Source organism: Rhinoraja longicauda, chromosome 11 (genome assembly GCF_053455715.1).
Source record: "Rhinoraja longicauda isolate Sanriku21f chromosome 11, sRhiLon1.1, whole genome shotgun sequence".
Lineage (NCBI taxonomy): Eukaryota > Metazoa > Chordata > Chondrichthyes > Rajiformes > Arhynchobatidae > Rhinoraja > Rhinoraja longicauda.
Window position 1 is genome coordinate 10187428 of NC_135963.1, and position 27154 is coordinate 10214581.

Sequence of the window (27154 nt, forward strand, 5' to 3'; positions counted from 1 at the left end):
TTTAGGAGAGGAAGGTTGAAGATCAATAAATCTGTCTTCATCAACGGGTCAGTGGTAGAGCGAGTCAACAAGTTCTTGGGTGTGCATATCTCCATAGATCTCTCCTGGACTCAGCACGTTAATGTAATCATAAAGAGAGCCCATCAATGCCTCTACTTCCTTGAACTTCTACAGGTGTAGAGAGTAAATTCACTGGTTGCATCACGGGCTGGTTTCTGCAGCAGGAATGAAGGAGAATGAAGGGCATTGATCTAGTCACCAATGAAGGGATTTATTGGAGGTGCTGTCTTAAAAAGGCAGCCAGCATCATCAAGGACCCACACCACCCTGGCCACTCTCTCATTTCACTTCTGCCATCAGGAAAGCAGTCTAGGAGTCTGAAAACCATAATAACTCCACGTTCAGGGACAACTTCTTCTCAACAATCATCAAACTATTATATTCAACACTGCAAACACCAATTAAACTTCGAACTACAAGGTTTTGGTTGCACTTGGGTTTTATCTTTAGTTTTGTATTAATATTGAGGATTTTATTTATTAAACTTTTTTTGTTTATTATGTTATGAAAAACTTTTGTTAACCAGTCAATGGAAAGAAAATACATGATTAAAATCGAGCCATCCACTGCTGCTGCAAATAAGAATTTAATTGTTCAGTTTCGGTACACATGCCAATTAAACACTCAACTGATTGGCGACTTGGGGAACAGTATTTGTATTATGTGGGCTGTATTGGTCAAAAAGCTGTCTTGCTCAAAAAAAGTCAAGGGAAACAAATGTTTCTATGTAATCTACCCACAGTAATCAGACACTCTGTTCTAAGAACGCAGTCTGCCAGTTTCACCCCAGATAGCAATTAAAATTGGCAAGCAATCACTTCTATTGATACTAATGCAATGATACTCTAATCGACAACGTAATATGCAGACTTTGGTATTTTTAGCTTGAGGTAGCAAATATAAACCTAGCTGTTAAAAAGAGCTTCATTGGTGAAAATCCTACATGACGAGAAACCTTTTATTACCCGACTAAAACTCTCTAGCCCCCTCACTCCCTTTCCCCAATTGACGGAATTGTTGTCATAATGTGATTTTCAATAATGCAAGGCTCCTTGGGGACCCAACTATCGTGCTATAGCAGAACTACCTGCACAAACAGAAGACTGCATGATATCAGCGTTTACAAAGGTAAATGTGCAAGCCATCAGCTTTTACAAAAGGACATATTATGTCAATGGTTTAATCATTCACCTTGGATGTACTTTGGTAATCATTAATTCAAACAAAATACAAATTCATGTACATCAAAAAACGTGCATTAAAAAACATGCATCATGCAATCAAAATTACTTCCATCCACACAATATTCTGCATGTGCTGCCTGATCTGCTGAATCTGTACTTTTTGATTTTATCTAAAGTCATTCTACAGTTAAAAATCAGACAGGATTCATTCACACTTTCATTTATATTCCAACAAGAATGACTCACACAGTAGTTCAAGTTCGCAGCTGAAATCACCGGGAAGTTTTCTATTTAGATATGATTCATTGCAGTACCACTGCCTCAAATCATAGTAGCTGTAGGAAGAAAATGCATTCCCAAACATTCATTTCCCCTGTTAAAGCCATGCCACAAAACATTGACAAAATGGAGGTTTAATAAAATGGCAAGAAGCATGGGTTAACCAGAGCTTCTTTGTAGATAGTTTGCCACAAACTGCCACAACTCACCAACGAGGGCCTCATTCAGAATCACAACAGAAGGTAGCTATTTGCTACATTGCACTAATGCCAGCTCTTTCGAAGAGCAATCCAATTAGTTCCATTCCCTCGTTTTTTTTTCCCACAGCCTATTTTCCTACTTCAATTATTCATTCAATTGACTTCTGAAGTTATTATTGAATGAGCTTTCACTGCCTTTTCATACAGTGCTTTACAGATTAAAAGACGATTTGCACGGATTCTTCATTTCCCCTCTGAACCCTTCTTACATGAACTTAACCGCAAGCTTCTTCAAGCAAGGCATTTTAAAAAAAGCATTGTGGGCAACACCTCAACAACAGAAAAGGTCAGTCAGCCTTTCATCTCAAATCTAAATTGATGCTTATAGGACAATGTCATACACTACTTTCAATTACATGACAAAGTATTATTTTTCCCACGCTAGACACAAAGTGCTGGAGTAACTCAGCGGGTCAGGCAGCATCTCTGGAGAAAAAGGCTCCTTCTAACTTGCTAACATAAAGGGAACATAAAAGGAATTATGAAAAAAACACTGAAATTAATGCAATTTTATCTATTTGTATCCAATAAAATAATATTGCTGAAGACAACTGACAGGGCAAGAAAAAACACTTGCGTCAGCTCACTTAAAAAATCAATTTTCTATCTTGAGCGTAATATATATTCTAACAAAACTGGATAATTCTCTTTTCTTTACAGTAAAGTGTCTTTTTGAACAAAATGGAAAATAGACTGGAAATTCTCAGCAGGTCAGAGCATGAGTAGGGAGCGGTTTTCTTCCCCTTCCCTCCCCATGGATGTTGCTTGACCTGCTGCATAATTTTCTGCTATTTCTGATTTTCAGTATTCACAGCTACTTTGCTTTTGTATACCTTTTCAGATCACTCAATACACAAGGAAAAAAATTGTCTTTGCGAGTCTAAATTGAAAACTTAACCAAGAACTTCATGAGTGGACCAAACTCCAAATGCAAACACTGATAAATAGAAACATAGAAAATAGGTGCAGGAGGAGGCTATTCGGCCCTTCGAACCAGCACCGCCATTCATTGTGATCATGGCTGATCATCCACAATCAGTAACCCATGCCTGCCTTCTCCCCATATCCCTTGATTCCACTAGAGAGCTCTAACTAACTCTCTCTTAAATTCATCCAGTGATTTGGCCTCCACTGTCCTCTGTGGCAGAGAATTCCACAAATTCACAACTCTCTGGGTGAAAAAGTTCCTTCTCACCTCAGTCTTAAATGGCCTCCCCTTTATTCTAAGACTGTGGCCCCTGGTTCAGGACTCCCCCAACATTGGGAACATTTTACCCGCATCTAGCTTGTCTTACCTTTACAATTCCTCAACTCTATCCACAGTGACTCTACCTCGTCAGTCCCTATGTCACCCCTCGCAAGCGACTGAATTTTAAACCCTTACCAACAGAGCTACCCCACCTCCTCTGCCCACCTGCCTGTCGTAAAACTTAAAATATCCTGTACTGTACAGTTGATGAACAATTCTAAATTTACAAAATATAACATTCTTAAATCAACTCAGATTAAAATAAAATGTCTTTCAATCAGGGAAGTTGAATCTATTCTTGGCTGTGTTCTATGATCACGTTATTTTTTCTCAAACTAAATGATAAACTGAAAGTGTTTTATCAGCTCTCAAAATAAAAGTGTTAATTCATGTTAAAAAATGTTAAGTGGCAGATAATATTTTCATATTTACACAGTGACATCCAGCAATGCTTGAAAGATTTCTCTGTCCCCAAACTTATGATGCACCGACATTGGTCATCGACTGACCAAAGATCACCCCTTTAGAGACCACTACTTTGCGTCACTTAGACATTTCTAACTATTGTTAGAAATTACTGCATATAAAAATACATTTATTGATATCTCCCTGCTTACATATAGAACACTTTGGCTTTGGTACTAATGTAATAAAAATAAACTCCAGATGCTGGTTTATACCAAAGATAGCCACAAAATGCTGGAGTAACTCAGCGGGTCAGGCTGCATCTCTGGAAAAAACGGATGGGTGACATTTCAGGTCCAAAATATCACCTATCCATTTTCTCCAAAGATGCTTCCTGAAACACAGAGTTTACTCCAGCATTTTGTGTCTATCTTTGGCTTTGGATTATCTGCTCAATTGCAAAATGGCTTAGCAAGCTACTCATTGCAAAATATAATTTGGGGGAGGAAGGTGTGGGATGGAGGCCAGTAAATGCTGGCCAAAATAGTGAAGCCCACGAACAAGATAAACTTCCAAATATTTTTCAAAATTTACTTTCTTACCAATCTCTGGTGTCTTCATCCAGATCATTTTTATAAATTGCAAAAAGCTGGAATGCCAGCACAAATCCCATGACCTACTATTCAAACTCATCTAAGCCAAGTCTTTGTCCAACTAATGGGGAATAATCTTCCATCTATGTTAATATGTTACTTATGCTTACCATGTTACCATGTGCTTTTATTTTCAGCAATAACCTGGATGCAGCGACACCTTGCCAAATGGAATGTTTAACACAACTATTGGTCCCACTATCCAGAACAGGTTTTCTCTTTGAAATTCACTAAATTATTTATTTATTTATACTCCATCCTACTCTCTGTTAAGGACTACATACCACTCCCATAAGTGACTTCTTACCTTCATTGCTGAATATTTCCATCCAAAGTTACTGGGATCATGAACTCAGATAATCCCTCTTTATGACAGGAAGACCACGTCATTAATTAACCAAGTCTGTTCATATATTGCATACCTGTTTCCTAAAGACAAACAGCAACCATCAAGTCCATATCAGTTCTTGGAACATTCCCACCAAGTTTATTCCCTACTTACGCCTGTAAACTCCACCCTGATTCTCCTACCATCTACCTACGTTTGGGTTAGTTTACAGTAATCTATAACTCTGCCAACCAGAGAAGTGGGAGGAATCCAGAGCACTGAGGAAACCCGCCCAGTAACAGGGAGAACATGCGATCTTCACACAAACAGCAAAGGTCAGGACAGAAACCGGGTCACTGGAGCTCCAAGGCAGCAGCATTACCTGTTTTACCACTGTCCTGCCCTATATAATGTTGAGACAAAGTAAAGTAATTTCTAACTGTACAATTGAAATGAACAATATTCATAAAATCATGTTACTGAACATAAATTATGAGCACAAAACAGATAATTATTAGCCAATGAGGAAATACATTAACCCTATTAAATGCACAGGTTTGCATGACTAGTGGCAGAGTGGCAGACAAATGCAGTTAAAACTCTAAATAGTCAGAGTCCAGGCTGCTTCAGTTTTTCCCCAAAGTCTTTCCAATTCATCAATCCGCGCTGGAACAAACTAGCTATTGGATCTGAATAAATGACTACAGGCAAGCCTACGAGCCCTAAAGAATAGGTAATCCTATCTGGGCTTCGAAACAACCTTATCATTACTTTGTTAATGCGCCACGTCATGCAGTCTTAGAATCACAGAAAAGGATGAAAACAGACTCTCTCATCCCACCTCATCCATGCCAATCCTGTTTGCTGAGGTTATGCCAATATTCCTTAGCTCTTTTCCTATCCAAATAACTGTCACAATGCCTTTTAATGTTGTAATAGTATCTACCTTCCCCCATCTCCTGTGGCAGTTCATTCAAACATTCATCACCTGCTTTGTGGAAAAATCTACTTCTGACCCTGTCCCTTCAAAGATCTTTAAATTTCACTCCTCTCACATTAAACCTTCAAAAGACATTCGGACAGGTACATGGGCAGGAAAGGTGCAGAGGGATCTGTTCTTATGCTGTACGCTTCTGTGATTCTAAGAATGCACGACTTGGAACATTCACAAAGCAATGATAAGATTGTTTCTAAGCCCAGATAAGTTAAGTCCCTGTTCTTTAAAACTAATAGGCTTACCTAAAAAAACATTTGAACAGGTACATGATGAAAATGCTTTAGAGAGATATGGGCCTAACACGGTTAAATGGGACGAACAGAGATATGGGATCTTGGTCGGATTGGACGAATTTGTGCCGGAGGGGACGTTTCCGTACTGTATGACGATGACCTGTAACTAACCCATCCCTTCCCCATTTCTGAATTCCTCTGCCTAGGTAACCGATTCTGACTACCTATCCTATCCATGCCCCTCATAATTTTGTAAACCACTCAGGTCATCCCGCAACCTCCAACATTTCAGTGACATTACTTTACTGGTCTCTACTTCAAACCAGTCCTCCATTCAAGACAACATCCTGGTGATTCTCTCCTACACAGTTTCTACCGCAGTCTTCCTTTCGTGACAACTAGACTGTACAAGACACTCCAAATTCAGTCTGACCTATCCTTTTCATCCAGAGATGCTGCACCACTGAGTTACTCCAGAACTTTGTCTATCTTCAGTCTGACCGATGTGACTACTAATTCATATACAATGCCTGGACTTATGAAGTGAAGCATACCGACTACTGTTTTCACTACCCGATCCACCCATGTCACCACTTTCAGAGAGCTATGGACTTGCACCCCAAGGTCTTTGTGTACATCAATGCCTCTAAGATTCCTGCCAAGTTTTATTTTTATATGTCCTACCAAAATATGACTTCGTAAAATGCATTATCTCACACTTGTATAAATTAAATTCTATCTGCCACTGATACATCCAGTTGATCTACACCCCATTGTATCCGTAGATAACCTTCTACACTACGAGTCCACCTATTTTCATGTCATCTACAAACTTACTGATCACACCCCATATATTCCCATCATTGTCATTTGAGTGTGTGCATATGTGTATAACAGTCTTGCAAACAAATCTTGTCTCTCTGAATCTTTTCCAGCAACCTCCATAACACTGAAGCAAGGTTCACCAGCTTGTCATTTTCAGCCTCATCCCCACTGCCCATTTTGAGTAAGAGGACAACCTTAGCAATTCTAGATTTAAGCTTCTCCACTATCTCTCCTGACATATGCCAACTATACTCATTTGGATCTTGACTACTGCCAACATGCGCCTCAATTCTCTTGTTTAGCTGAGTGTCCCTTGAGGCAAAGAATGTTCTGCACAGTAAATGCTTGAGCTCCTCACAAAGAAATTAGGTCAGCAACACCTCCTGAAATGCAACCTGTTCTGACAATGAATCAAGAATGTCAGAAACAAAAAACATCCAGGTTGATCAAATCCAGTTTGATTGTTAGTAATACCTTATATTAAGCAGTAACCTCTTTACATAACTTGAAGTACATTCCTTGATAGATTGTAATAAATGGAATAACAATAAACATGTTTATTTCTGAAATCTAAGAACTAACTTTGTGTCGTGGTGCAGAGCAACAACAAGTGCCTGAAGAAGCGTTCCGACCCAATACTTTACCCATTATTTTTCTCCAGAGATACCGCCTGACCCACTGAGTTACTCCAGCATTTTGTGTCTATCATCAGCAAGCTAGCCTGGTTATGGTTCCTTCACACTCATGTGGTGTTCAAGAAAATACATCAGTGCATTTACTTTCTTAGGCATCCGAGATTTAGCATATCCACAAGGATTCTCTTGAACTTCGACAGATACGCTATAGAAAGCATTCTGACTGGATGCATCACAGCCGGTTTGGCAACTGCTCCGCTCTTGACTGCCTGAACCTGCAGAGAGTAGTGAACAGCCAGTGCACCACAGGGTTGTCACTTCATTCCATCCAATTCATCTTCACTGTGCATTTTTATCAGGAAGACAGTGTCATGTTGGATCCGTGCCACGCCCTTTTCTCTCTACTACCATGTTGACAGAAGACACAGGAGCTTGAAAGCCCAGAATTACAGAATTATGAACAGCTTCTTCCCCAATATTATCAGACTCATGCACCAATCACCTCTTTCCCATCCCCTACCCCACATATTCTTACTTTAGACTTGACTTTAGAGATACAGCACGGAAACAGGCCCTTTGGCCCACCGAGTCCGCGCCAAATAGCCATTACCATACTGAACATTAGGGATAATTTATGATTTTACTGAAGCCAATTGGTCTACATACCTGTATGTATTTGGAGTGTGGGAGGAAACTAGAGCACCCGGATAAAACCCATGCGGTCAGAGGGAGAACATACAAACTCCATATTGACAGCAACCGTAGTCAGGATTGAACCTGGGTCTCTGGCGCTATAAGGAAACAACTCAACCGCTGCGCCACCGTGCTGCCCCAAAATCTTAATTCTATCTCATTCAGTTATTCTATTCTTCCATTTTAGTTTTATTTGCACTTCTCAATGATACACTGCAAATTTTGCACCACTCTGCTGTTTTATATCTGTCACTGTATTTATTGTTGTAGTTAACATTACTGTGTATATTGTTTACTCTATGAGCTTTGTGCAAACAAGGAATTTCATTGTACCCCGATGTATACAATAAACTAATCTGAATTTGAATCAGGGCACTTCATATCTGCCTCTTTAGTTTTACGCCAGCCACAGCAGACACTTCCAACACAGCTCTATTCATTTAGAAATGTGACAGAAAGTGAAGCTAAACTACTAATCTATAATGCAACTCATGAAAACTGAAGACATTAAAATACAAGTCTAAACATCACATGAAGATTGAATGGTATGATTATTCTCAATCACTCACTTGCCATGTCATGACTTCCAAGGTAAAAGGTGAACTAAATGGGCTACTCTCCTTCGTCTTAGAATCTCACTGCATTTTGTAATGAATTAGATTACGCAGGAGCAAATTAACAACTCAACTAATGGCAGAAACTGGATGTAGCACATAGTAAAATGCCAGCATAGACAGATTTTACCTTAGTTCCTCAATATTTTCATTTCTCTAACTTCACCAGATAATTGTTATTGATGAAAGCATACAAGCTTACTACTCACAAAAGAGGAGGTCAATGCAAATAACTACAAGGCTTCAAAGACAACCCTAAACCATAGCTATTGCTACAACTTTCCATTACTAGTGCTTGCAGATCCATTCTCAAAGGGATTAATGTATATCTCTCGAAGGTATTTATTCACAAAATGCTGGAGTAACTCAGCAGGTCAGACAGCATCTCAGGAGAGAAGGAATGAGTGACGTTTCGGGTCGAGACCCTTCTTCAGACCGATATATATATATATCAATGTATATCTCTCCATTTTTTCCAACAAACATTTTGGGGTATTCAGTGCTCTCAATTTAATTCTCAAAATTATTGCAGTAAAGGCCCGAGGGACATTTCTTCACTCGCTGGTTGTAAGGTACACGCCGTGAAGTACTGTCACTTGGATTAGAATGCAGTAATCAGTCTGAAGAAGGGTTGACCCAAAAAGTCACCTATCCATGTTCTCCAGAGATGCTGCCTGACTTACCAAATCCAGCATTTTGTATCTTCACTTGAATCAGAAACTTCAGTTCTGGCTGTGTAGTTAGCAATACAACCAACATCGTAGGTAGTGATAAAACAAAAACTAGAAAGAGAGTCGGTTTAAACATCAGGAGATATACACAAAAAGCTGGAGTAACTCAGTGGGACAGGCAGCATCTCTGGAGAGAAGGAATGGGTGACTTTTCGGGTCGAGACCCTTCTTCTTGGTTTAAACATGTTCACGCTCATGACCTAAAACATATTACAGCTGACTGAACATGCTTCAAGTGAAGCCACAGTGACCAATAAGACAACAATTTACCAAGAGCAATGTTTCACAACTATCAGAGATAACAGAAAACAGACTGAAGCATATGAAGAAAGGTCCCGACCCAATACGTCATCTGTCCATTCCCTCCAGATACTGCCTAACCTGCTAAGTTCCTCCAGCACTTTACTTTTTGCTCAAGATCCCTGCACCTGCAGTTTCTTGTATTATGATAATGCAAAATCTGTTTGAGCTCTCTTGGATTTAAGATACCATAGTGACCAGAGCACTGGGGGGTGGGTAGAAAAATTAGGAGAGAGTAGGGAGGGGTGGGTGATGTGCAGATGGAGGGAGTAGAAGAGGGGATAGGACCTGGGTGGTAGGCAGAGTAGAAATAAAGGAGTGTGTGGGAGGGGGAGGTTGCCTGAAATTGTTGAATCCATTGCCATTGGGTTGTAGGCCACCCAAGCGAAATGAGGGGCACTGTTCTTCCAGTTTGCATGTGGCCTCACTCTGGCAGTGGTAGAGGCTAAGGACAGACAGAACAGTTTGGGAATGAGAAGGAGAACTGTAGGGGCTAGAAACTACAGGTTTCAGCCGACTCTTTTGAACAAGTGCAAGCACAAAAGCACATGCTTTTTTATGCAATGGTCTCTTCGTTGTGTTTTCTCCTTGTAGACACAACACGTCATTCCAGATCCCCTCAACAGTTAAATAATTAGACAACACAGCAATGTTGTACATATGTAAAGAGTGGCCACTTCGGTAAATGATACCTAATGGCCCTGGACAAATGTTAATCAGCTCAATGGAAAAACTAACCTGTCATTAAATAGATTGTTCTACAATACATTCCAGTTAGAAATTATACAAAACCATAATCTAAATAGATGAGAATTTGTATTTGACGTCATTTTCCTAAATTACAAATGTGTATGTTGTACGCTTCTACGCTTAAGATTAAGATTCTGTCTGCAGCTGGATTACTGGGAAAGGGCCATCCAGACCTTGCATGTATCCCCGAGAGAAAAAAAACCCCAGAGATCTTGAATCATCCTCCAACATCCTCTCAGACCTCCCCGGTGGCAACACTGAAATATTCTTGAGAAAGAGGTATTCTTGACAATTATTGATGGGTAGAAGTATTTAATGCAACACAAGTAAATTATGTGTCCCGCACAGTTTTCATCAATACATCGAATTTCAGTAACTCAAAAAAGTTTTTCAGTATCACTACAAAACATATTTAATGTAAGGGAATGCCAATAGCGAGGAAACGTTCTGAAGTGGGTGGAAAAAGGTCACTTGGCAATAGTGTTCAAGAATGCGGACTTGACATCGCCCGGTGCGGCTCGACCACGGGACTTAGCTGCGCAAGGCTTGGTCGCGGGCCTTTCATCGCCCGGTTCGGCCGCGGGACGTTTCAGCGCCCGGTGCGGGGACTGTGCGGGTCGGTCGGGGACGAGCTGTCTGTCCGTGGGCGTGGGGAAGAGAGTGGAAGTTTTGTTGCCTCCATCACAGTGAGGGGGTGTTTGGAGTCACTGTGATGGACGTTTGTGTTGGGGTTATGTGTCTTGTGTTTTTTTTTTTTCTATGACTGCTATGTAGTTTCGTTCGGTACTTCGGTACCGAACGACAAATAAAGCTCTGTTATACCTGTTATACCTGTTATGTGTTCTCAATGCCGTGGAAACTTGTCAAATATACTTCCTCAAATCTAACATTTGACTTTTTTTTACCAATTATTTCTCCTAACCTTCATTTAGTTTTTAAATCATGATTGTGCAGTGTCTTGGAACATTTTGCTGTGCTGCACTTGTGGCTGTCTAACTACTTTTCCCCAACCCCCATTATCACCTTCCTAAATACAGTGGCTCACAACTGCAACAGGCTGCAATGCTGATAAAATACTGTGTGGTAAAAATAAAGTGGTTGGACAGAACTGAGTGATCATGTGCCATCCTTAAAGTTTTGACAAAGGGCATTACAGTAGGTTACCCTTGTGGGATAGGATCACAGATCTTAAATTATACAGGGATTTGGCTGTGTAATTAAGATGCAGGTCTGAGAGAGTCAAGGAAGAGTTTATTACTCAATCAAAATTATAGTTGCTTTGCCAAAGCACATACTCAGTTCTTCATTGAGGTAAATGCAATCCACTACGTTCTTCTTCCCTAGAAAGGATATGCATGCATTATTGGGAATGCAGAAAAACTATGGCAAAGGTGGGCTTGTAATACAAAGAGAGATTAAGCAGGTTTTGCCTATACTTTCCATGGTTTAGATACATACTTTTTTTTTTTAAGAAGTAGGGCTTGACAGGGTGAAATCAGGGTGATGTTTCCTTCACTGACTTGCTTACAACCAATGACCAGGTCCAGAATAAAGGGACAGCCATTCAAGATAGATGAGAATAAATTTCTTCACTCAGAGGCAGTGTATATTTGGAACTTTCTACCAAAGACAGCTATGGAAGCTTAGTCACAGAGTAGTTTGACACAGATGATATTCACAAAATCAATGCATCCTGGCAAGGCATAGGGAAGTAGCATGGAAATAAAAGACCAGCCATGGTAGCATTGAATGGTGAAGAAGATACAATGATTCAAAAGCCACACTTATAATATTTTTGTGATTGCTATTCCACTGGAGCATAGTCAGGTCTGATCAATGGTGACGACACATTATTTTGGACCATTAATAGTTTTCCAATGTTAAGGGAGAACATGACGCACAGAAAGAAGCCCTGTGAGCAAATAATTCTCACCATACAGCTAGTATTTCATCATAGCAAAGTTCTCTAATCGTAACTTGTTGCACCCTCATCTTCACTTTCAGTCTGAACAGGTTGAAAGTCTTTCCATCTGATCATGTACGAAGGTTTTATGTTCATATGAACAGCTCAAGTCAAAAGTATGAGAGAAAAATAAAGTGCCAAAGGAGCCAAAACATAAATAGGCAGAAACGGCTGGAGTAAAGGGCCTGTCCCACTTAGGCGATCTTTTTGGCGACTGCCAGCAACTGTCAAAGTCGTAGCAGATCGCCGAATTTTTCTTTTACCCGACGACAATGACCACGACAATGCCGAGTCAGGTCGAGATTACAGCGTCTTCTGAAACATCGCGAAAATTCCCACGCTGTCAATGCTTCTCCGGCTACCTGGTTTTCGCTGAAACTACTGACAAGTCGGTAAGTACTTGAGAGTTTTGAACTATAACACCTTGTACGGGAATCATATCATATATCTACAGCCGGAAACAGGCCTTGTCGGCCCTCCAAGTCCGTGCCGCCCAGTGATCCCCGTACATTAACACTATCCTACACCCACTAGGGACAATTTTTACATTTACCCAGCCAATTAACCTACATACCTGTACATCTTTGGAGTGTGGGAGGAAACCGAAGATCTCGGAGAAAACCCACGCAGGTCACGGGGAGAACGTACAAACTCCTTACAGTGCAGCACCCGTAGTCAGGATCGAACCTGAGTCTCCGGCGCTGCATTCGCTGTAAAGCAGCAACTCTACCGCTGCGCTACCGTGCCGCATTCTTTGAAAATGTAAGGGAGATGTATATCTGGTTTCTGGATTGCATATCTGGGTTTGGAGCTCACTTTAAATCTAATGGCTGAAGCCAAAAACATCGTGAAAATTCCCACACTTACCTGACCGTCAAACTGTCGCCTCCAATCTACCTGTCAAATGTCCTGACGGTAAATAAATTGGTTAAACACAAGCATTTTATGGTATTTTGAAATGACTTTACTTATTTTAATATTATGTGCTTCTAAATGTATCTTAAGAGAACCTATCAAACCTGGGGACAGAATGCGACAGCGATCGCAATAAGCTACGATGCCTGGCGACAAGCCAGCTGTCGCCGAGAGATTTCAAGCCGTTTGATTTCTCGGCGACGCGCCGTGATCCACTATGGTCCACTACGATCTTTGGAAGACTCCTCACGATCATGCCAGCGACAACCCGGCGAACGTTCGACAACAGCCTGGTCGCCGGCAGTCGCCTTAAAATCGCCTAAGTGGGACAGGCCCTTAACTCAGTGGGTCTGGCAACATGTGTGGAGAAAAAGGATGAGTGACGTTTTGGGTTGGGACCTTTTTTCAGCCAAAATGCAGCACGGTTTCACCTCATTTGCCATTATCTGAATTGAAGCTGTTACCATTCATAACATCAAGGAAGGTGTCATGAATATAAAAAGCAATACGGAGAATCGCTGGAGAACTGCCAATTTTTTTTCAACACGGGTTGCCACCCCTGTTGTTCCTGATAAAGTGCTTTGACACAAAAGAAAAAGTAGAGTTGGATTTGTTGCATGCTGCAGTTCTACGTAAGCAAAATTCTCCATTAAGTGCCGAGTGTTTTTTCTGTTTGCACATTTGGAACATATTGTCAACTAACTGGTACTTTCCCAAAACAGATCAGAAAGGAACCGAACAAGTTCCTCAACATAACTGAAATCGTTGTCCAGAAAATCCAAATGCAATTATAAGTATGCACTTCAATAGTTGTGCTGGTCACATGCAACATATTAGCAATGTTCTGAGAGTCAATAGTGAATTTAATGTACTTTATTCACTATACTAAGCCAGACTTATTTTAATTTGCTCTTCCCAGAAATTATCATATCACCAGAGGGGATTAATATTAATATTCTGAAATCAGGATGCTTAGTCACACTAACATTCCATTAAACTCATTTATCTTGCCATTGTGTTTAGTTTAACGATACAGTATGGAATCCACAGTTACAGTATTGTAAAATGACCTGTACCTTAACTCGTGGGAGATTATTCCAAGCAGAGGCAGATTTCACTTTAATGCCCCAAGTGAGTGAGCCATACAATGGCAGAGCTGCTGCCTCATCGATGACCTCTACTCAATTTTGATCTCCGGCGCTGCGCGGAGTTTGTACGTTGTCCCTGTGACTGCGTGCATTTTCTCCCAATGCTAAAATGTCCTCCCCACATTCCAAGGACATCTGAGCTAATTGGCCCCCTATAAATTGTCCCCAGAGTGAAGCCGAGTGATAGAATCTGGGGAAATATGGAGAAGTCGCTGGGAACATGGGGAAGAATAAAATGGGATTAGCATAAATGGGTGCTTAATGGTCTGCTGGATGGAAGGTGTAGAAAGGAACTGCACATGCTTTGACTCAGAAATGTCACCAACCTTTTTCAACAGAGATGCTGCCTAACCCACTGAGTTAGTCCAGCACTTTGTGTCTATCTGCTGGATAGGAGGGCCTGTTACAAGCCTTGTGACTCAATGACATCATCCGTTCAGGAAACCCTGCAGGATGTTTGAAAAAAATAGATGTCTGCATTTCAGTGGCCACAGAATCTACAAACGTAGTGAATTAATTTGGACATCTCAAAACTAAGTAACAGTATACCACATAGACTCTCAGTTGACCAACTTATGGAGTTTCATCCTCTGAATATTTTCGAAAACCCAGGATTTCACTCATCTGGCAGTCAATTTGAAGATTCAGCTAATCTTTCTCTACAGAAAATACGTGTTTCCGGTTTTCTCTAAACACCAATAATAACTAAAACTCAGTTTTCTTAAGTGAGAAGTGATACTGAAACACACTTGTATTCAAGCCAAAAATGGGAACTCTCTAAAGAGGTGGAGTTTTGAATTTCACTTTAGTGTTAATTTTCCACAAGGAAATAAAAAATTCAGAAAATCATGGCAACATCCAGTTATCCTAAAGCAGTTCACTAAATTCAAGAAACTATAATAATTCATGATGGATAAGCCAAATTAATAATAATAATCATATATATCTTTATTCGTCCCACACTGGGGAAATTTACAAAATTAGTATTAACATTGATTTATTATTGTCACCTGTACCGGGATAGAGATCAAATCTTAATCTACACAAGTGCAATCAATCTGAACACAAGTACACAGGTAGTGCAAAGAAAAAAACAACTGAGTGCCAAATATAGAGTTACAGCATTTTCGTGTTACAGTTACAGAAAAAGTGCAGAGAGAGAAAAGGTGCAAATGCTGCAAAGAGGGAGGGTGGGTGATCGGGGTTGCACCCTAATTTAAAGAGAGGACTGTTCAGTAATCTGTTAAAAGTGGGGAAGAAGCTGTTCCTGAATCTGGTTGTACATGTTTTCAAGCTTTTGAATATTCTGCCTGAAGGGAGGGGGGGGGGGGGGGGGGGGGGGGGGGGGGGGGGGAAGGGGGGGAGGGAGAATGAACGACCGGGGTGTAAATGGTCCTTGATTATGTTGGCTGCTTTCCTCCAGAGGTAGACACAGGAGTTACAAACTTACGAAAAGTTCTGACATGATGGAAAAATAAATGAGGAAGAGGTCCAAAAAGATCTTCCCACATGTTGAAGCATCTGGTAATAATTGAGAAACAGGCCGAGGAAATCCAGGGAACTATTGCTCAGTGAGTTATGGAAAGCATTGATTTAAAAAAAAGACAAAACCTGCACAAATAAAATGCAACAAATAAAATGAGAGAAAAGAAAAATCAAAACCATGATAAAATTTCAACTTTCTGAAAAGTGTAAATTCACCATTACTCACAATCTGGCCCTGGTCTTGTTCCCCCATGACACTCTGAAACAGCTGCCTAGTGCCTTTGGGGGTTTAATTCCGAGTAGGATTGGCCGTGAAACATCAGCTCCCCAAATTTCAGGTGGTATTAAGTGGGGTTAATGATTATTCAGTGGAAAAGTTCTGTTTGAGTGGATTTCACCAGCAGAATGCCTAAAAAGAACCAAATGTTATAAAGTGGTGACCAAGATAGTCGCAAGGAAGCGTACAATTAAACAAAATATTCAAGGTTTAAATCACACACTCATAATCAACAGATGCATGTCTTCTTTAGATCATTGATTAATTCATGAGTTCTCGGAGCAGAATTCGGCCATTCGGCCCATTAAGTCTACTTTGCCATTCAATCATGACTGACCTATCTTTCCGTCCCATCCCCATTCTTCTGTCTTCGCCCCATAATCCCAGACACCCTTACTAATCAATCTATATCAGCTATCTCTCTGCAAGCAATGGAGAAAACTCAGTTTGGTTTAAAAAAAAGACAAAGTGCTGGAGTCAGTGGGCCAGGCACCATCTCTGGAGGACATGAATGGGTGACATTTTGAGTCAGGATCCTTCATCAGTCTGATTGTAAAAGGAGGGAGAAAGTTGGAAGAGAGGTGTGGGCAGGACAAAGCCAGGCAAGTGCTCCTTGTGTCTAGACAAAGTAAAATTAGTTCTAGAGTTCAAGGGAAGGTTCAACTGCATCCCTCCCTCCCCACACTGCTGCCTGGGGTGAGCTTTGCCACTTAGTTTGCTTTTTTTCCCGATTTCCAACATTCATATTATTTTTCTTTTGTTAGAAAACCAGAAAGCATTGAAAATATTCTGCAGCCAGGAAAACAGTTTCAGGCTGTTAATCTTTTGTCAGATCTCTTTTCTTAACATCAGATATTCTGCCTTTTTTCATATTTCCAGTACGTAATATTCGCATGATCCGAGGAAATATCTCACTGACCTTGCATACGGGTTTCCTGTTGCACCGAGCTAATCAGAAGAGACACATGGAACAAATTCTGCAAAAGGATCCCTTGGTTTGTGCCCTCTATCGTGCTGACAGGAACACCATTCACTAAGTAGAAACACACCAACCCGCCCTTTAATAAGGCATTCAATAAGATCATGGCTGATCCTGTTACTTCAGTACAACATTTCCTGCCCAAACCTTGATTCTCTGAACATCAATGAAATCTTGAAGAGAGACAGGCAGCCTCTATATCTCTCTTGATAGAGATCTCAAAAATTCACTATCCTTTGGCAGTTTCTTAACCTGCTATTTATATTTAGATCGTGTCTCTGGTTCTAGGCATCCTCACCAAGAGACATCAAACTCAAACAACAAATCTCAATGAGATCACCTCTCATTCTTTTAAACTCTACAAAGAAAAGATCAAGACCCCTTAACCTGTCCCTCAGCCCAGAAGCAGAGCTGCTGTCTCAGTGCCAGAGACCCAGATTTGATCCTGACCTCAGGTGCTGTCAGTGTCAAGTTTGCACTTTCTCCCTGTGACTGTGTGGGTTTCCCACTGGGTGCTCTGGTTTCCTCCCAGATTCCAAAGACGTGCAGGTTTATAGGTTAATTAGTCAAAATGTGTAGGTCATAGATGAGATAGTGGGATAACATAGAACTAGCGTGAACGGGTCATTGATGCATCTCTAAGCTCTAAACTAACCATCCTCTGCATTTCCATCATCTCCAAGGTGATTTACTACCATTCATATCATCCTCCCCTCACTTTTCAGTAGTCAAAAGGAAGCACGGGTTCACTTTTCTATCACCACCATCACACCTTCCCACAGGCACCATCCTGTGAAACATCCCCTTTTAACTCCGGCTTTTGCACAGTTCAACACAAAATACTCTTTCCAGTTGAAACAGTAATTAACAAGTACTGCTCTGAATATTATGTTTGATGTCCTTGCATCCAGAAAAGCTATCATTTTTCTGTTAGGAAGATGGAACAGAGATTGGGTGACTATGGGATTCAGTGCCACAGACGGCTGTGGAAGCCAAGTCAATGGATATTTTTAAGATGGAGATTGACAGATTCTTGATTAGTGAGGGCGTCTGGGGTTATGGAGCGAAGGCAGGAGAATGTTGTTGAGAGGGAAAGATGATTTAATGGCAGTGTACACTTGATGGGTCAAATAGCTTATTCTGCTCCTAGAACTAATGACTACCTTGCCAAATACCTCCACTTAGTGCGATAGCACGAGTGACTTTCTAGTGATCTGTCACTTATCTGTCACTTCTCTGTCACACTCCCATCTGTCATCAGCCTCCGACACAGATCAAGCTTGAAACACATCACCTCACCTTTCACCCTTACAGCCTTATGAAATATAAAGTTGAACTTGACAATTTCAGATAATTCCATTGGTATTGGTTTATTATTGTCACGTGAGATTATAGTGGAAAACTTTGTTTTGCTTGTTATCCAGACAAATCATACCATACACAAATACATCAGGTAGTGCAAAAGAGGAAATAAATAGAGTGAAATGTAGCGTTACTGCTGCAGAAAACGAGCAGATTAAAAAAACTGTAGGGGTTGCACTGAGGTAGATTGGAAGATCAGGAATTTATCCTTCACATATGATAGATCCATTCAACAGTGGGAAACAATCTGTTTTTGAATCTGGTGGTACGTGCTTTCAAGCTTTGTTTTGTTTTTTTTGCCCGATGGGAGAGGAAAGAGAATGAGTGGATTGTGTTTACTGCTTTCCCAAGACAGCATGAAATGTAGATTAAGTGTAGATGATCTCGTGAACCACCTACTTGAGATCAATCCTTTTTTCTTGCAGCCCATTGCCTCCTTCTTTTGCTCTGCATCTTCACTCCTTTTGTCATTTAATCTCTCTTGCATACAAATCTCCAGCCTCTTCCCCCTTTTCATATCATATCATATATATACAGCCGGAACGGCCCTCCAAGTCTGTGCCGCCCAGCGATCCCCGTACATTAACACTATCCTACACCCACTAGGGACAATTTTTACATTTACCCAGCCAATTAACCCACATACCTGCACGTCTTTGGAGTGTGGGAGGAAACCGAAGATCTCGGAGAAAACCCACGCAGGTCACGGGGAGAACGTACAAACTCCTTACAGTGCAGCACCCGTAGTCAGGATCGAACCTGAGTCTCCGGCGCTGCATTCGCTGTAAAGCAGCAACTCTACCGCTGCGCTACTCTGCCTCCAATATGTCCACCGCTGGAATATTGACTTGAATTGTAATTCTTTCTCTCTCCACAGATTCTGCTTGATCTGTTGTGTATTCCCAGCATTTTGATTGAATTTAAGCAAGGCATTGTTTATAATGCTGATCAGCTTAAACTAATCAATGTAACTAAACAGCAGGTGATTAATCAGCTGCTCAAAATGTGTGTCAACATTGAGCAACAGTATCAAGAATTCGATACGAGTTCATTTGTGCTATTGATGATCAATAATTCTAGGTTAACTAAATTTAATGGGAAGAAACTTAGAACTGCAACCTACAGCACTCCTTACACTTAAAAAAACGTTTGTGCTTCACAGCTGGTTCAGTGAGTCACTATACCAGGCAACTTGTTCAAGGAATTATCCGCACTGAAGGAGCAATCCTCTCCAATCCCTGGCTTAGTTTAGAGATAAAGTGTGGAAACAGGCCCTTCATCCCACCGAGTCCGTGCCGCCAGCGATCCCCGCACCGCTGAGTTAATCCAGCATTTTGCGTCTATCTTCTCTGGAGAAAAGAATTGGATGATGTTGTGGGGAAGGACCCATCTTCAAACCCAAACCGTTGCCCATCCTTTTCCTCCGGTGATGCTGCCTGACCCGCTGATTTACTCTCGCACTTTGTGTCCATTTTTGGTATAAACCTGCATCTGCAGTTCTTTGTTTCTACAACAAACTAGGAATTGTGTTCACATTGCAAAGAATTTCAATGGGTAATAAATAGATCGAGGGAAGAGGGGCGACAAGAGGAAATAATACCATCAGCGTAGTCCCAATTAGATCAAAGTTCTATTTAAATTCAAGAATATAGAGATATAACACACCACCCACTCCCTTCATCTGCACCAGTTTAATTACCCCCAATACACCATCCACACCTGCATTAAGTGAGACGTGTACAAAACTACCACCTCCAAAACTAACAAAACCACAAAACCAAGGCGAGTATAAAACTGCAACACACCACAGAAATTCACTTCAGTTATTGTACTGATGTGGTATTCAATTCAATGTCAACAAGTACAGAACGCTGATTTGAGTTTCACTTCACCTTACCAACCACTGACCAATACGCGGAAAGATTTTTTTAAAAGGCCGTTTATTAATTTTTTATTTTTTTTAAAGTACATGTCCTCTGAAATGCACCTGAACGAAACTCAAGAAAATGATCAATGACGATAAGCTTTCATGTTTGGTGGTTTATCTTGCAAGCTGGCACAGCAGCACAGGGGCAGCGAGAGCTGCTTGGGAGTCGGGCCTGACTGCATTACGCAGGGTAGAACAGGCACAGCCCAGCAGCAGAAACATAAACAAACCACCCACCCCTGCCAGAACAACACCAGCCCCGGCAATTCTCCCGGGTGTCCCGCAGACAGCCGGCCTCCGGCGGAGCTGCAGGAGTTGGGCCTAGGCTCGACTCTGGCTGTGCCTGTCCGAGTTTCGGAAAGACCGCTGGCCAGGCCGCCCGGCTGTCGGCGCTGGGAGGTGATTGCAGGACTGGAGACGGGACGGGACGGGAGCCGAGAGCAGAGGCCGGCCGGCCAGCCGGCTCCCTCTCCACCAAGTTAATGGTTTAAACGGCCGGTCAATCCCCTTACCTTGGAAAGATTAACCGCCTCCTCCTCCTCCTCTCTCGCCCTCCTGTCAATAATTAACTTTCCATGAGCGCCTCCGAGGTGAACGGCCCGCAGTTTAACGGTGCGCTCGCCGCGGGAGCCGGACTGCAGGTCGGGCCGTTCAGCCTCCCCCTTCCCCTCTCTCTCCTCCTCCGCTCCCAAACTGGGCGGCCGGCGGGGGCGGGGCAACAGGCTGGGCGGGGCCTGTAAGGGGGCGGGGAATGTGGGCGGGGCGTGCTATGGGGCGGGGCATGATAAGGGGGCGGGGTCTGTGTGGGGAGCGTCACCTGGCCACGACCTTCCTTTCCCCCCTCTTTCTCCCCCCCTCTTTCTCCCCCCCTCTTTCTCCCCCCTCTTTCTCCCCCCCTCTTTCTCCCCCCCTCTTTCTCCCCCCCTCTTTCTCCCCCCCTCTTTCTCCCCCCTCTTTCTCCCCCCTCTTTCTCCCCCCCTCTTTCTCCCCCCTCTTTCTCCCCCCCTCTTTCTCCCCCCCTCTTTCTCCCCCCCCTCTTTCTCCCCCCCTCTTTCTCCCCCCCTCTTTCTCCCCCCCCTCTTTCTCCCCCCCCTCTTCTCCCCCCCTCTTTCTCCCCCCCTCTTTCTCCCCCCCCTCTTTCTCCCCCCCCTCTTTCTCCCCCCCCTCTTTCTCCCCCCCCTCTTTCTCCCCCCCTCTTTCTCCCCCCCCTCTTTCTCCCCCCCCTCTTTCTCCCCCCCCTCTTTCTCCCCCCCCTCTTTCTCCCCCCCCTCTTTCTCCCCCCCTCTTTCTCCCCCCCCTCTTTCTCCCCCCCCTCTTTCTCCCCCCCCTCTTTCTCCCCCCCCTCTTTCTCCCCCCCCTCTTTCTCCCCCCCTCTTTCTCCCCCCCTCTTTCCCCCCCTCTCTTTCCCCCCCCTCTCTTTCCCCCCCCCTCTTTCCCCCCCCTCTTTCCCCCCCCTCTTTCCCCCCCCCTCTTTCCCCCCCCCTCTTTTCCCCCCCCTCTTTCCCCCCCCCTCTCTTTTCCCCCCCTCCCTCTTCCCCCCCTCCCTCTTCCCCCCCTCCCTCTTCCCCCCCTCCCTCTTCCCCCCCTCCCTCTTCCCCCCCTCCCTCTTCGGTCCCAGCATCCTTTCTATTATCAACAGTTCTCTGGCCACTGGCACTGTTCCAACCAGTTTCAAGCACGCGGTGGTCCAGCCCCTACTGAAAAAACCTATTTCCAAACTGCCCCATTTCCAAACTGCCAATCCTGTCAAAAGTCCTTGAAAAGGCAATTCTAAACCAATTAGTGCCCTACCTGCACCAATACACCATCCTGGAAAGTTTCCAGTCAGGTTTCAAAGCCCACCACAGCACAGAGTCTGCCTTGTTGAAGGTACACAACGACCTGCTTCTCGCCATCGACACCGGCGACTGTGCAATCCTGCTCCTTCTCGACCTCAGCGCAGCGTTCGATACAGTGGACCACACCATCCTTATTGACCGTCTCCGGTACGCGGTTGGCATTGATGGCACTGCCCTGAGCTGGTTCGCTTCGTACCTCAAAGATAGGAGTTTCGCCATCAACAAAGGCAGTTATTCCTCTGCTCCAGCTAGCCTCTCCTGCGGAGTTCCACAAGGCTCCATCCTAGGCCCCATTCTCTTCTCTCTATACATGCTCCCCCTTGGCCAAATCATTCAAAGGCACGGCATTTCTTTCCACTGCTATGACGATGACACTCAGCTTTACCTCCCCCTGAAACCCAACAACCAGTCAAATTTAAACAGCCTCTTACACTGCCTTGAGGACATAAAATGTTGGATGGCACAGAACTTCCTCCAATTAAATGAGAGCAAGCCTGAGGTCATCCTATTCGGCCCCCCCGACTCCATCAAATCGATAACAGGCAGTCTTGGAAGTCTATCCTGCCTAGTCAAACCGCATGTCAAAAACCTCGGCATGATATTTAACTCTGCATTAAAATTTGATAAGCAAGTCAACGCTGTGGTAAAAGCCAGCTTCTTCCAACTTCGAACCATAGCTAAAATCAAACCTTTCCTCCAATTCGACGACACAGAAAAAATCATTCACGCTTTCATTTCCTCCCGCCTAGACTACTGCAACTCCCTATACACTGGGATCAGCCAATCTTCCCTGTCCCGCCTGCAACTGGTCCAAAACGCTGCAGCGAGACTCCTGACGGGTACCCGTAAAAGGGACCACATCACCCCAATTCTGGCCTCTCTCCACTGGCTCCCTGTACGGTACAGAATCAACTTCAAGCTCCTCCTATTCACGTATAAAGCCCTAAATGGACATTCCCCCCCCTACATCAAAAATCTTCTAACCCCCCTCTCTAACTCCAGGTCCCTCAGGTCGGCCGACTTGGGGCTACTCACTATCCCGCGGTCTAGGCTTAAGCTCAGGGGTGACCGCGCTTTTGCGGTTGCAGCTCCTAGACTGTGGAACAGCATCCCTCTCCCCATCAGAACTGCCCCCTCCATCGACTCCTTTAAGTCCAGGCTCAAAACCTATTTCTACTCCCTAGCGTTTGAGGCTCATTGAGGAGGCGCTGTGAACTGTTTGCGTGCTACTGTATGTTTCATTTTTTTTCCTTAGTACCTAATCAGATGTACAGCACTTTGGTCAACGTGGGTTGTTTTTAAATGTGCTATACAAATAAAATTGACTTGACTTGACTTGGCTCCTCTTCCTCCCCTCCTTCTCCTCCCCATCCTCCCCTCCTCCTTCTCTCCCTCCTCCCCTCCTCCTTCTCCTCCCTCTCTCCTCTTCCCCCTTCCCCTCCTCCCCCCTCCTCACCCTCTCCTCCTCCCCTCTGCTCCTCCTCCCCTCTCCTCTCCTCTCCTCCTCCTTTCCTCCTTCTCCTCCTCCCCCACTCCTCCTCTCCTCCTCCCCTCCTCCTCCCTCCTCCTCCTCCTCCTCCTCCTCCTCCTCCTCCCCCCCCCATCCTCCCTCCTCCTCCTCCTCCCCCCCCCTCCCCCTTCCTCCTCCCCCTCCCCTTCCTCCTCCCCCCTCCCCCCTTCCCCCTCCCCCCTTCCTCCTCCCCCCCTTCCTCCTCCTCTCCTCCCCCTCCCCGTCTCCTCCCCCTGCTCCTCCTCCCCCTCCCTCCCCCCCCCTCATCTCCCATCATCCCTCCTCATCCCCCTCCTCCCCTCCCCCTCATCCCCCTCCCTCCTCCTACCCCCTCCCCTCCCCCCCCCCCTCCTCGTGCTCCAAGGGACGCGCACCGCGAGCCGCTGTATGTGTGTGTACGCGCGCCCGAGCGGGGCAAAGGCAACATCACGAACTGCAGATGCTGGAGGCAACGGCGGCACTAGGAACTGCAGAGGCTGCAGGCAACGTTGTGCAGTCCCGAGCGATGCAGTGCCGCAAAAAAACAGGGGGTGTGCTGTCTATCCTCTCCGAGCCAGCGCCACCCTGAGCAGACGCGGAGCAGTGTGGACTAAGCAGATGGCAATGCATCAAGTTCAGAATACTGTATACTGCAATCCTGGCAGAATATACTGCAATCCTAAATAGGTGCGGTGCAGTAAGGACTAAAGAGATGGCAATGCTTCAAGTGCAGAACATACTAAAATCCTGAGCAGGTGCGTTTCGGTACGGGGACAAAATAATCGTCCGTCCCGATTCAATGCATCAAATGCAGAACATAACGCAGTCCTGAACAGGCGTCGTGCAGTAAGGACTAATACATGACAATGCACTAAGAGCGGAACATACTGCAATCCTGAACAGGTGCGGTGGAGTAAGGGGGCAAAACAATCGTTAGAAAAATAATTGTGATTCTGAAAAAAGTCCCGACCTGAAATGTCATCTATCCCTATTCTCCATAGATGATGCCTCGCCACTGAGTTACTCCAGCACTTTGTGTCTTTTTTTTGTAAACTAGCATCTGTAGTTCCTTGTTTTTACAATAATCGTCAGTCCTGACTCAATGCATTAAATGTAGAACATAACTCAGTCCTGAAGTAAGGACAATAGACAATAGGTGCAGAAGTAGGCCATTCGGCCCTTTGAGCCAGCACCACCATTCGATGTGATCATGGCTGATCATTCTCAATCAGTACCCCGTTCCTGCCGGGAAATTGAGAGGGAGAAGGGAAAATTGGAAGTGTCAGTATTACAGTATAGCAAAGGGGATTACAGAGGCATGAGGTAGGAGCTAGCCAGAATTGACTGGAAGGAGGCCCTAGCAGGGAAGACGGTGGAACAGCAATGGCAGGTATTCCTGGGAATAATGCAGAAGTTGCAGGATCAATTTATCCCAAAGAGGAGGAAAGATTCTAAGGGGAGTAAGAGGCACCCGTGGCTGACAAGGGAAGTCAAGGACAGCATAAAAATAAAAGAGAAGTACAACAAAGCAAAGAAGAGTGGGAAGCCAGAGGATTGGGACTCTTTTAAAGAGCAACAGAAGATGACTAAGAAGGCAATACGGGGAGAAAAGATGAGGTACGAGGATAAACTAGCCAATAATATAAAGGAGGATAGTAAAAGCTTTTTTAGGTATGTAAAGAGGAAAAAAATAGTCAAGGCAAATGTGGGTCCCTTGAAGACAGAAGCAGGGGAATTTATTATGGGGAACAAGGAAATGGCAGACGAGTTGAACCGGTACTTTGGATCTGTCTTCCCTAAGGAAGATACAAGCAATCTCCCAGACGTTCTAGTGGCAAGAGATCCTAGGGTGACGGAGGAACTGAAGGAAATCCACATTAGGCAGGAAATGGTGTTGGGTAGACTGATGGGACTGAAGGCTGATAAATACCCAGGGCCTGATGGTCTGCATCCCAGAGTACTTAAGGAGGTGGCGCTAGAAATTGTGGACGCATTGGTGATCAAAAGGCAGTGGAGGCCAATTCTCTGAATACATTCAAGAGAGAGCTAGATAGAGCTCTCAAGGATAGCGGAGTCAGGGGGTATGGGGAGAAGGCAGGAACGGGGTACTTATTGAGAATGATCAGCCTTGATCACATTGAATGGCGGTGCTGGCTCGAAGGGCCGAATGGCCTCCTCCTGCACCTATTGTCTATTGTTTATTCTCCCCATCCCCCGACTCCGCTATCCTTAAGAGCTCGATCTAGCTCCCTCTTGAAAGCATTCAGAGAATTGGCCTCCACTGCCTTCTGGCAGAGAATTCCACAGATTTACAACTCTCTGACTGAAAAAGTTTTTCCTCATCTCCGTTCTAAATGGCCTACCCCTTATTCTTAAACTGTGGCCCCTTGTTCTGGACTCCCCCAACATTGGGAACATGTTTCCTGCCTCTAACGTGTCCAACCCCTTAATAATCTTATATGTTTCCATAAGATCCCCTCTCATCCTTCTAAATTCCAGTGTATACAAGCCTAGTCGCTCCAGTCTTTCAACATATAACAGTCCCACCATTCCGGGAATTAACCTAGTAAACCTACGCTGCACGCCCTCAATAGCAAGAATATCCTTCCTCAAATTTGGAGACCAAAACTGCACACAGTACTCCAGGTGCGGTCTCACTAGGGCCCTGGACAACTGCAGAAGGACCTCTTTGCTCCTATACTCAACTCCTCTTGTTATGAAGGCCAACATTCCATTGGCTTTCTTCACCGCCTGCTGTACCTGCATTCTTCCTTTCAGTGACTGATGCACGAGGACACCCAGATCTCGTTGTACGTCCCCTTTTCCTAACTTGACACCATTCAGATAATAATCTGCCTTCCTATTCTTACCACCAAAGTGGATAACCTCACACTTATCCACATTAAACTGCATCTGCCATGCATTGGCCCACTCACACAACCTGTCCAAGTCACCCTGCAACCTCATAGCATCTTCCTCACAGTTCACACTGCCACCCAGCTTTGTGTCATCTGCAAATTGGCTAATGTTACGTTTAATCCCTTCATCCAAGTCATTAATGTATATTGCAAGTAGCTGCGGTCCCAGCACCGGGAAGGCAGAAGCAGATGGGAGGGAGGAAGGAAGGGGAAGGAGGGAGGTGAGGATACAAGGGGGAAGGTGGGTTGGGGAGAGAGAAGAGGGAAAGGGGAAGTCGGTGAAGGGGTTGGGGAGGGGGGAATGAAGAGTGGTGAGGGGAAAGGGGTTTGTTACCTAAAATTGGAGAATTCAATGTTCATTCCATTGTGTTGTAAGCTGCCCATTGAATTCTCCCATTTTGAGGAACTAACCTAAATCCCCTCCATATGACATAAGGATTGATAGGGTGCCAGAGATCATGGGGAGAAGGCAGGAGGATGGGGTTCAGAGGGAGAGATAGATCAGCCATGATTGAATGGCAGAGCAGACTTGATGGCCCGAATGGGCAATTCTGTTCCCATCACTTTTGACGCCAGTTCATTGGCTATATTTAAGAGGGAGTTAGATGTGGCCCTTGTGGCTAAAGGGATCAGGGGGTATGGAGAGAAGGCAGGTAC

The 27154-nt window shown here is 44.1% G+C and overlaps 1 protein-coding gene across 7 annotated transcripts in view; it reads right to left on the reverse strand.

Moving 5' to 3' along the window:
* evi5b (ecotropic viral integration site 5b) overlaps positions 1-20909 on the reverse strand; it is a 159771-nt gene extending 138862 nt beyond the window's left edge. For 4 of the 7 annotated variants that reach the window (XM_078408226.1, XM_078408225.1, XM_078408224.1 and 1 more), the window contains exons 1-2: positions 20765-20873; positions 15934-16116 (exon numbers count right to left, since the gene is read on the reverse strand). In XM_078408226.1, the coding sequence (XP_078264352.1) occupies positions 15934-15960 (27 nt within the window). In that variant the 5' untranslated portion in view covers positions 15961-16116; positions 20765-20873. Of the gene's footprint in view, positions 1-1732; positions 1748-1992; positions 2009-15933; positions 16117-20764 lie in introns of those variants that run through there. The other 3 variants (XM_078408229.1, XM_078408223.1, XM_078408222.1) reach the window with 3 other exon arrangements.
* Between the last annotated feature and the right edge of the window lie 6245 nt (positions 20910-27154).